Raw genomic sequence first — 12,492 nt, 5'->3', positions numbered from 1 at the left:
TTTATATATATATATATATATATATATATATATATATATATATATATATATATATATATATATATATATATACTGCAGCTACCAGATGCTCCACCCGAACCCAAGAAGAGACCAAGGAACACAGAAACCAGGAGGGAGGTGGAGCGGCGGAGGACCAGGGGGAGGGACGAAGGGCCAGGTAAAATGGGGAAACGGAGACAAGAAGTGCAAAAACAAAGACAAGGAGCCCAGGAGGGAGGTGGACCGGCGGAAGTTCAGGGGGACGGATGGAGGGCCAGGTCCATTGAGGGAAACAGAAAGAAAAACAAAAACAAGGAGCCCAGGAGGGAGGTGGACCGGTGGAGGTTCAGGGGGAGGGACGGAGGACCAGGTCCATAGATGGAAACAGAGAGAAGAGGAGCAAAAACAAAAAAAAACAACAACAACAAAACACAAGTCCAGGAAGGACATAACGTTCAGTCCCCAGGGCCGAACCGACAGGGCAGGAATCCAGAGAGGAGCAAGGTGGAACCGGAGCCCTGCGGTCGAGACAGAAGCCCACCAGGGCAGCGCAGAAGAACACAACATCCGTGCGGTCGAGACAGAAGCCCACCCGGGCGGCGCAGAAGACCATCACATCCATGCGATCGAGACAGACGCCCACCAAGGCGGCGCAGAAGACCACCACAGTGGGATCAATGACACAGGAGAGCCAGTCTGGTTAGGCAAGTCTGAAACAGAGAACATAGCAAGTTAAGGGTGGCCTCTGTGGCCACGACAGGATCAGTCGAGCGCTCAGAGAGTTCGGCTGAGACGTGACGAGACCCTAGCAGTTCCGCAGAGATGAGGAGAGGCTCTGGTAGTTCAGCCGAGACGAGGAGAGGCTCTGGTAGTTCAGCCGAGAAGAGGAGAGACTCTGGTAGTTCAGCAGAGGCGTGGAGAGGCTCTGGTAGTTCAGCAGAGGCGTGGAGAGGCTCTGGTAGTTCAGTAGAGGCGTGGAGAGGCTCTGGTAGTTCCGCAGAGGCGTGGAGAGGCTCTGGTAGTTCCACAGAGACATGGAGAGGCTCTGGTAGTTTCGCAGAGTTTAGACTGGATTCAGGAAGATCAATGATGACTTGACTCTGCTCATGAAGATCATTGGTGACTTGACTCTGCTCATGAAGATCATTGGTGACTTGACTCTGCTCATGAAGATCATTGGTGACTTGACTCTGCTCATGAAGATAATTGGTGACCTGACTCTGCTCATAAAGATCAATGGTGACTTGCCTTTGTCCATGAATATCAATGGTGATTTGACTCTGCTCATGAAGATCATTGTTGACTTGCATTTGTTCATGAAGAACACCAGTGACTTGCATTTGCCCATGAAGAACACCGGTGACTTGACTTTGCCCAAGAAGATCACCGGTGACTTGACTTTGCCCATGAAGATCACCGGTGACATGACTTGACTCTGGAGGGTCAACGGTGACTGGATTCAGGATGGGAACCTGGCTCGACTCTGGAGGGTCAACGGGAACCTGACTCGACTCTGGAGGGTCAACGGGAACCTGACTCGACTCTGGAGGGTCAACGGAACCTGACTCGACTCTGGAGAGTCAACGGGAACCTGACTTGACTCTGGAGGGTCAACTGTGGCTGTCATCCTGTGCAGAGGCGCTGGACAAGCAGCCATCTTGTGCCATGACTCTGGACCGGCGGCCATCTTGGGCCGTGGCGCTGGGCTGGCAGCCATCTTGGGCAGTGGTGCTGGGCTGGCGGCCATCTTGTGCTGTGGCGCTGGGCTGGCAGCCTTCTTGGGCAGTGGTGCTGGGCTGGCGGCCATCTTGTGCTGTGGCGCTGGGCAGGCAGCCATCTTGCGTCGTAACGCTGGACTGGCGACCACCTGGCGGAGGGTGGTTAATTTTCACTCACTTCACTCACTGAATGTCACTTCACTCACCTTGTGCTGTGGCGCTGGGCTGGCGGCCATCTTGTGCAGTGGCGCAGGGCTGGGGGTCCTCCTGTCTGTAGACCCCGGTCTAGAATCGGCCATCCCACCGGGAGAGACAGGTGTGGCTGGGGTATTACACGGAGACTGATGTTGTAAATAAAATACAAACTCCCAGAAATTATAGGCATCCAACTGCTCCATTTCGATTTGAGGAACCGGGTCATCCAGCCCGGTGTTGAAAGTGTCCTTTAGGGCCACATCATTATATCCCATCCCCTCAGCTAAGGACCAGAACATTTGTGCCATGGCACCCACCTCATTGCCCTCTTGGCGGAGGGTGGTTAATTTTAAATATTTCGCCCTCTGCTCCATCATACTGGCTGGGAAACGGGGATGAAGTCCCACACCGCTGGATCTCGACATGATGGAGTCCTTCTGTTACATTTGGAGACCCAGTGAAACGCAGGAGACGAGAGATCCAATCGCAGTATGGGTTTTAATGGGTAATCCAAAGAGAAATCAACAAGCAGGGGTCAAAACCATAAATCCATCCAACAAATAAACAAACAGGAAAGGAAAGAAACAGGAACGGGAACAGGAACTCTGAAGACGAGGAACTCGGAAGACGAGGAAACTGAGTGACGGAAAGAAAGGACTCCATGCAGACAAACAGAAAAGGACTGGTTAATATAGGGAGGAAAATGACTAACAAGTGAAGACACTTGAGTGCAATTAACAGGAGTGCAATTAGTATGATGAAGGGACAAGGCTTTGTGGGAATTGTACGTTTGAGGTGCCTATGGGGAAGTGAGACCACTAGTGGAGACTCAGGGAAACAGAGACCAGACAGCATGACAATTGTACAGTCATTGCAGGGTCATGGACAAATATGTTGGCACTTTAACTGTGAAGATGTGAGGATGTCATTAAAATGACAGTTCTGTCATGCTGATGAAGTCCACCGGCGAACAAGTGCTGATGTGACCCTCGGGTGAGTGAAAGGCCAGTTAAGAAGCAGTTTGCTCTGTTTGTTGATCTCTCGTTTGCTGTGTCTCTAACTCTTAGTGTATTGATGTGCGTATGTGAGTGTGTGATGCGGTGAATCCAATCACAAACTCATTTTATGAAGGTAATTTTCTTCAAGGTGACTCAATTCAGCCTTTATATATTGAAGCTAAATGTACTGATGCCACTGTAAAAAAAATAAAAAAATCTCAAACTCAGCACACACAGTGCAGTGCTGCAACACAGATACAGCAGACAGGATGCCAATCACCCAGCGCTGAGTGCCTGTCAAACGAGGAGTTTTGCCGGAGTGATTTCGACAAACCATAGGAGCCACCCAATCTCACTGCTATACAAATACTATGATGGATACTTACTTCTGTAACCTGTGAGGGTGTATAGCAAATGTTTTTGGGCATCTTCTGGGATTATGGATGCCAGGATAGACTTCTTACCTGAAGAAACGCGCTGCGATCATATCGCTGCCATAACTGAATTATCTCCACAATAGCAGCACTGACTCAGTTATGGCCATGTTGAATAGAATGAACAACAGATAACACTGGTACAGTGGGCTATCTGAAGATTATATTTGCCCAAGTCTGTGTGCACGTGTGTTTGCCTGCATATTATTCATTGCTACTGGATTTTGGAGGTGTGATGGCACAAGTGATATCAATGTTTCACTGGCTGGAAATGATTCCTCCACTGGAATCCAGTTCACACCTTTCTGTTTATTGACCATGGGCAAATTTAACATGACCATGAAGAGTACATCACCATGTTGTGCACTCTATGTGTGGTTTAATTGTTTCTTTGGGTTTTATTTTGCAATAGAATAATAAAGAATAATGAAGTCAAAAATACAATAAATATTGCAATCAAAATAACTGTACAACAACAACAGATAGTAATTAGTTATTTTATAGCATCTTAAAGCTCAAAATAAAATAATATACTGCAATATACTGAAAATAAGAATAGTAAAACAATTCATATTTATTTATTTTGTATGCATGAATCATTAATGTAGTCGCATTTGATCGGTTTTATTTACTGTAGGGTTATTTACCGTTTATTTACTGTAGGTTACTTTCGTTGCAAAATAATTTGGGTATTGCAGGTTCACTAAAAAGCTCCTATTGAAAATTTATTATGTCAGGTTGCTGTGGATCACTAAGTGCAACGGTCTGAACGTTTTGGAAGTGTTTTTTTAATATTTATTTGTTTATTTTTATTTTTTAAACGTACGAAATCTTTGGTAATGTTCATATTTATGGTAATTGCATGTAAATAATGTACCACGTGGTAACATCTAAATGTACTTGTTTTAGTAAAGTATTTTATTGCGTAAAATTATGATTCAATATGTCTCAACCTGACGACATTAAGCTATAGCAACGAAAATCATGTTTAGCGGCAGATCAGGTGCGTTTTCACTTTTTACACTTTAGTTTAGTATCATCCTGATCGCAAAATTGTCTATTTCAGAAGATCCGTCGTTGAATCCGGTCCTAGTGTTCGCAGTAGCCGGTGGAGGGCAGAGGCGGGCAGCTGCATGCGGGTTAAACCGAGAAACGGGACTCGCACTGCTCATATTCGGCGAGCGCCGAGCGCACATGCATACAGCTGGATGCTGGATGCTGGATGCTGAAAAACAGATCTCTAGCTCCTCTGAACGCATCCAGAGAGAGAAAAGCAGCACAAACACACATCACCATACAGTGAATGAGTGCGCGTTCTCAACTAATGACCAGCTCATGCAGAGGAGTGTGAGCGCGTCTTTGGAGAGCGCGTTATAGGAGAGATAGAGGGCAGCGGCGGCGCATCGCTCCGCACCTCCGTTACCGCTCCAGTCCCGGGACCTTCTCCTGATCTCTCCGTTAGGAGCACACGCAGAATTTGGGACGCGTAACGGCGTCGGTCCTCCGTTCACCACCACAGCAGCTCCTCCTCCGAAACAGCCGAAGCAAACGGAAGAAGGAACGAATATTCCGCACTGAGGAGTTTCCAAACTCCGAAGCCATGGGGAAATACGGACGCCAGAGATTTCGATTGGGATTAGTGCTTCTCTCTTTGTGGGTTCTGCTCGAAATAGTTGATGCGCAAGGTAAGACCACTGTCCAGTTATAGAGATATTTGAATGTCTTGCTGAAAGTTTATTTTATTGAATTGAATTCTATGTTATAGCCTACATTGCGGTTATCATTTATTCAATTTTATCTGAATTTTCCTTTTTTTTTTCGCTGATTTGTGTGCGTGTTGATGCTTTGTCATTTTTAAAGGCTAGGCTTCATTTACAACAAAATATTCGTAAAAATTCTATAAGTAGGCTAATTACTGACAGCATGCTACAGAAGTTTTCGCAATGTTTTGTCCGATATGGATCTGTTTGTAAACACTAGCGACGTACTGTTACATCGGCGAAAGCGACATTTATTTAGCGCGCTTTAACTTGTAATGTGCCTTTTGTTAGTACTGAAATGTTGTCTCTGCAAAACTGGTTTGGTACATTATTTGATCGTTTCTACGGCTGGATATGTTGTTTATGAAGAATGGAAGTAATATATATATATATATATATATATATATTTGTATTGTTATTGTGTAGCCAGCGGGAGATTCTGCAGAAACACTCCAGTATCTCAGGGATTTACAGCCAATTTTTTCCATTCAAGCAATGAACAGATTCTTCAATAATCCAGTTAATATTTTAAAAAGTTAGTATTGTATTTTGACAAATATACAGACCATTTAAATAGTTACATAGTTAAAAAATAAAAATCTACGGTATATTAACATTTTAAGTTTACATTGAAACGTTTGTTGAAGGTATTATTTTACTATGTTGTGCTGATTTTTTAATAGTGTGTTTATTCATTGGCAGTCAAGATGATTGTATGCACTCAAAAATCATTATTTTTTTCATCATTTTCTCACCCTCGTGTCATTCCAAACCTTTATGACTCTCTTCCACGGCACACACAATGTCTCTGCCAAGTGCCATCCTTGATATGTGCCAAGTCTGAACAGGCACAAGCACAAATGGAAATTGAGAGCTGTGGTGAATAATGACATTTCATTGAACAACAACTTCAGTTTTGGATGTTCACCAGATAAATCTGAGCATGACAGCATAAATCATACATTTCCAATGTATGGAAAAAAGCAGGAAAGAGACTACAGGTTGCATGTAATAAAGAAAGTTGTATGTGTTCGAAATGACATGAGGGTGAGAGAACTATTGCTATCTTTTCTCTGCATTTTCTCTTTCTCTTTACATTTTTAGGTATGAGATAATGCATTTTGCTCTCTTTTTAAGATTTACAGGCAGACCGGTTCTAAATTTTGCATTCATCACTCTATTATAACGATGCAAAGCATTTTCCCATTTCCTTCTGTGTGAATGTGTGCTGTAATGTTGAGTTACAAAATTAGAGTGCGTCTGTCTTGTGTTTCGGTCTTTGCAGAGTGTTTTATGAGTCCGTAATGGAATCAGGGTTCATATGTGACTCCAGTCTGCTGAAGAGCAGGACGTTGTTAGTGGAGTGAGGTTTCTAAGTCACTTTAAGGAGACAAGACAAAGTGGGAATGACTCCGTTTGTATACCACGTGTGTGTGATGTGCTTAGGGTAAGTGGTGGCCATCAGCTCGGAGACACAAGAAACCCATCAGCCCATTAAAAAGCCATTAGCTAAAGCCGCCTCTCTTGCTGCTGTGTTTGTGTTGTGTGTCAAACAAACAGCAGGGCAGAGCAGAGAGTGTGTGAGAGTGTCAGGGCTGTAAGATTTAAGAAAGAAGATCTAAAGTCTGGTGGCACACTCTTAAAGGGACAGTTCACAATCAGTTGCTGGTTCAGCAACTGAATGCTGAAAATGAACCTATTTATTTTCTTAATATATGTGCACTTGCAAGTGATTCATTTATGTATGTTATTAAATAAATAAAAAAATTGCACAGTTTTACTGACGTCATTGCCTACTTTTACTTTTTGACAATTTACTAATTTTACTGACATCATTCAACCCTTCCATTCAGGGGTTTTTGATATGTTGCACCTGTACACGTTTTCATGATCCAGTCAGTTCATAATGTGTAAAATAAAGCCCTGCCCCAAATTTTATACTCCTTTTAAAATCAAATAAAGTTTAGGGTCGGTTAGATTTGTTTTTCTATTACAGTAAAATTGTGTAATATTATTACAATTGTTTTATATTTATATTATTTTATTATTTTTTCCAATTTAATTTATTCCTGTGATCAAAGCTGAATTTTCAGCATCATTCCTCCAGTCTTCAGAGTCACATGATCCTTCAGAAATCATTCTAATATGCTGATTTGCTGCTCAAGAAACATTTCTTATTATTATCTACTGTATGTTGAAAACAGTTGATCTGCAGTTGATCATATTTTTGTGGAAACCACATTTTCTCTGTGAAATAACCCAATTTAGCCGTGATCACGCTGCTTGGATTTGTTTAGTACAGTTCAGCATGTCAGCCTCATTTGTCACACAGCACTTACACTTTTCACACATCGACCCGTAAATGTGTGTGTTTTTATGTTAGGAGGGAGAAAAACGTGTAAGAGAGGATCTTTCGAGACAAGCCGAGAGTTCACGCACAGTTCTTAACCTCGCTGTATTTCATGAATAGTGACGTCTGTTCTGTAGAATCAGTACAATGTTTTCTCCAAGCACAGCTGCCCGCACACGATCTATAGAGACTGTAGATGGGCTGTTTACTGTGATTGAAAAGGACATTCACTGGTGGTGTTTGGTAAGGCAAAACAAGCCCCTGCCTCAAAGTATTACTTAGCCCATAACGCTCTAGAATATTGGTGGCAAGTTTTGCATGGGTGATCAGGATAGATAAGGAATAGTGTAATAAAAATATAAATTTGCTTCAAAAAACATTTGCTGGAAATGTACTCATCCTCAGTCCATTTAAGATGTAGATGTTTGTTTCTTCATCAGAATAGATTTGGAGAAATGTAGCATTACATCACTTGGTCACCAATGGATCCTCTGCAGTGAATGGGTGCCGTCAGAATTAGAGTCCAAACAGCTGATAAAAAAAACAAGTCATCCACACCACTCCACTCCATCAATCAACATCAAAAGATGCATGTTTGTAAGAAACAAATCTATCATTAAGATGTTTTTATCTGTAATATTGCTTTCGCCAGTGAAAAGTTGTTTCATCTGAATCAGAGGCCCGTTTTAGAAAGGAGGTTAAGTGAAAACTTTGAGTATGTTAACCTTGAAATCAGGGTAAGTCAAGCCCTTTTCCGAAAGAGAGGTAACTTATACTCAGAGTCAGTTACCCGGTGAACCTGGTCTGGAGCAGGTTTTCTTTTGTTTCTTTGTTCTTTCAGTCTTCTCCCCCTTTTTAAAGTGTAAGCGATATTTAATACTTCACTCATTCATGCTGCAAAAAAATGCATTTCTTAGTAAGTATTTTAAAATCTAAAATAAGTGCATTTTACTTACCCCATTGGCAGATAATTTGCAAAATAAGAAAAATACACTTAAAAGACTAAATACCTAATCGATTTAAGAATCTTTAGATATTTTGACTGGAAACAAAAAGACAAAAATAGTAAGCAGTGCAGGTACATTCATTCATTGCACATATTTTCATCATGCAACTCTCTGAAAGTGAAAAAAATGGCATGTCTTATACAGAATCATATAGACGAGGAGGCTACAGGAGAGTTACATTTACATCTGGAGAGGATTGTTTTGATTTTTTTTTTTTTTTTTGCCATATCCACATGGATATTTATTAGAGCGGAACCGTTTTTAAATGGTAGTCTCAATATAACATCAGTGATGCAGAGCACATTACAAGGCCGCTGTATGCAGAGCGGTAAGGAATGTGTGTCTAGCTCTTACACTCTTTCTTATAATATTTGTGTTGTTTTTTGAGCACAAACCCATTGAAAATGAAGCTAATTACTGTATGGAATGGAAAGATGCCAGATGGAAGGGTAGTTGGAGATATATGCCTTAACTACCACCACAGCTATTAAATTTATTGGGTCATCATTATTTCCTACAAATACAAAAGCAACAGTTATTCTTTTTCCTGGTGGATTTGAATATTCTTCCCATTCTTGGCCATCCTCTTCATCTGTTCTTCATTATTTTTGCAAGCCTTCTTGCTGTTGGTTGAGTAGAAGTCAAAAGTAAATTTCATTACTATAATTAAGAAATGCAACAGTTTAGATTAGAGAACATTTATTAATGTGAAAAGAGCATTAGCCTATGTGGAAAAGCTGCTGCGTACTGAAATAGACACTGAATGATATTTATTTAATATGTCAAATCCTTATAAAGTCATGTAGCCTACACTCGTGAACCTTTTATGCTTAAAGCTTTACCTTGATTGAATTAGTTTTTTATACTTCATGTTTAGCTACTTTTTGTTCTACATCATGTTTAGCATCTGTTTGGACTCTAATTCTGATGGCACCCACTCCCTGCAGAGGATCCACTGGCTAGCAAGTGATGTAATGCTAAATTTTCTAAAACTGTTAAAACAAACTCATCTACATCTTGGATGGCCTGAGAGTTCAATTTTAGCAAGTTTGTGGTCAAAAATGACTGCTGACATTCATACTTTAAGAGTTTCCTCTAATGTTCACTGAGTATCTTATCCTCATGCGTAATTTATTAGCAGATAAAGAATATGAGTAGAAAGTGTGTCCTTGTTTCGGTGGAAAACACCATTGATCCTTTGCAGGGAGGGCTTTCAGTCAGTAGGAGATGAGCATGGCCGACATTAACCTGCTGACCTGAGGGCATGAGTGTATCCCTGCACTCGCTGTTGAAGAAATGCATGGGTTTAGTGCGAGTGTGATCTGTTTGAAGAGTCGTGCAGAATACAGAGGAGTGTGTGTGGGGAACGGAAGGTCTTTTGTTTGATGCTGTTCTTTGTTTTCTTGGTCTCTTTTAATTGGGTGAATGTAACTCAACTGTTTCGTCATGCACACAAAGAATATCAGAGATAATGTGTGTGTTTTTGTGAACATTTAAAGGCCTTTTCACATGCTTCTCTACACAAGTGTCATGTGCTGCTTTGACCTCCAAATGAAAATAGCTGCAGATTGCGTCAAATGAGGTCGATTTTACAAGGTTTGTAGTCGGGCTGGAAAATGTAGCTAAAACAATTAGATCTTTTGACAATATTCAGTATATCCTTGTGTATTTCTCTTGCCGGTGAACTGCAGTGAGCACAGCCGGGAATTTGGGGTTGAGCAAACGGTAAGAGCCGTTAGAAGGGTATGTGGAGTTTCTCAACATGGGGTGAGCTGGGTGTGAATATTTCTGAGTGATAAGAAAAATTATCTTTGAATATGAGATTCAATTTACTGAAATGGGCAGATTAGATTCTATAAAATGAATCAAATTTATAAACAACAACAATTAAACCTATTTGACCACATTAACACTGTCAATTTGTGCAGTTTACACTAATTATGGTTTGGCACACCATTTTAAAAATGCAGTTCTTCTAGTGTGACACTCAAAAAAGTCTTAGAAGTAACATATTTCCGATATGCTGTTAAAATGTGTATGGCTGCAGCAGTGAATGTATGAGTTGAATGTAAAGACAAAACAAGTCTACTGGTCAACCACTTTGTCCCATCTCTAGTTGGTACATGGCCAGTAACAGCAGGAATGAAGTAGCTACTGTAGAGTCCACATGGATTTGATGTTGAATGTGAAAACTCTTTCAATCTCTCTTTAAGTCCTCTTCAGTCAGTGTGCTCATCAGAGACTGTCATGACTGCGATTATGATGGTTATATATCACCTCTGAGCTCTCGCAGTCGCACACACAAGTATCTGAGCACAGACGGTCACAGCAACACACGGCCCCATCGGTCCCGCAGTGGGCGCTCGCACAATAAGAGCATTGTGTGATTCTCAGTAAGATGGAGTGTGTCCAAAGACAGTCTTGCGAAATGCGACTTTTGTATGGACTAGAAGTTTTGGAGGGAAAAACCAGGGCCAACAGAGATGCATACTGTATTTACATGATGTTCATGTTTCCCAGGCCTTTGATCATGGACGTTCGCAGTAGTCAGCAGTAGCGCTGTGATTCTGCTGTGTTGCGGATGCTATTCTTAGCACTCATGATAAATGTAAAAATGAGCTTCGGCTGACGCTGCACCCAGTTCGTGTCTAGTTTTTCTGTGCTCGGGTAATTATAGTCAATAAAACATTACACCCTTCAGTTAAAGGACTAACATCTGTGGGCGGTGCCGTTTATTACCTGAACACTTCAACAGACTGACAGCTTCATCAGCCAATCACAGCAGCCTCAGTGGCATAGAGGGGCGACAAAGCTTTAGCATGTGTTGTCAAAGTTTTTAGGCCATTAAAATCTTATTATATGAACACTGATATACTATGTGAGTATATAGACATACTGTACATCACTGCAAAAATCTGACCTAAATTGCAGCAAAATTTTAATTGATAATTATTATTAATGGAGTAGTAGTTTTGGTGTTCTTATCATTAACTACAACTATTAAAACTAATGTTCATTAATTTAAATAAATATTCATTAAAATATAAATATCAAATGAAAAACTTAAAACTTAAAAACTAAGTACTAAAATTACTAAAACTCAAATAAAAATAGAAATAAATATTCATATTTATAAATACTAAATAATATTTATAAATAATATTTTACAATATTTCTGTTTTTAATGTTTTTTTTTTCGTAACTAATCTGTGTCCCACCAGAAACAAACCTTACATACTGAAGTCAGTTTTTTTTTTCTATTAGTATTAGTTCATTTGTATTAGTGCCATTTAATTAGACAGATCCATTAAATGAAATCTGGAAAACAGACTAATAACTATCACTAATATATTGTATTATTTGGTTATGTTTAGTCATAACGTCTTCCTGGCACTTCCCGGTTTAGTCGTAACATATCGTTTCTGATGGGACACTCATAATTTTTTTTATTTTTTTTTGTAAAGTTATGTACAGTAATTCACAGCAATGTGTTTGTCGTTTAATTGTATGCTTCGATTAGCTGAATTTTGACGCGCCATATTTTACCTTTACATTTGACCTCATGTGTATCTTTACAGGTATGTTTGGGCTTTCTTTTGAGTCCATATATGTTTAATGATGTAAATAAATAATAAAAGAATTACAAATAACCTTTATCTTTGTTTGTTGTACTGGTGGTTTAAAGGCATAAAGACTCTTACTGCATATTTAATGTTAATGGTATTATATTAGATGATTTGTAAATTTGTCATTGTGTTTACTTCGAGGGGCCCATCATTACTAACTCATTATCAACTACCCATAATTTAACATCAACTCATGGCTTGTTAATGCATTATTTTGCCATGACTTTACTTGAGAGGGCCCAAAATAATTAATTACTTATTAACTATCCATATGCTAACATCTACTCATAGCTTGTTAATGCATTATTTTGACATGACTTTACTTGAGGGGGCCCAATCATAATTAATTTACTGTTGTTAACTACTTCATAAACTCAGCTCATGATTTATTTCATACTGTCTTT

At 40.2% G+C, this 12,492-nt stretch overlaps 1 protein-coding gene across 2 annotated transcripts in view; it reads left to right on the top strand.

Moving 5' to 3' along the window:
* Nucleotides 1-4,750: 4,750 nt before the first annotated feature.
* The window catches only part of LOC132140036 (netrin receptor UNC5C-like), a 135,397-nt gene continuing 127,655 nt past the window's right edge, over nt 4,751-12,492 (top strand). For both annotated transcript variants that reach the window (XM_059548805.1, XM_059548804.1), the window contains exon 1: nt 4,751-5,030. In XM_059548805.1, coding sequence (XP_059404788.1) covers nt 4,946-5,030 — 85 coding nt within the window. In that variant the 5' untranslated portion in view covers nt 4,751-4,945. The remainder of the gene's footprint in view (nt 5,031-12,492) is intronic.

This window comes from Carassius carassius, chromosome 4, assembly GCF_963082965.1.
Source record: "Carassius carassius chromosome 4, fCarCar2.1, whole genome shotgun sequence".
Taxonomy (NCBI): Eukaryota; Metazoa; Chordata; class Actinopteri; order Cypriniformes; family Cyprinidae; genus Carassius; species Carassius carassius.
This window is presented reverse-complemented; position numbering and strand designations above follow the sequence as displayed.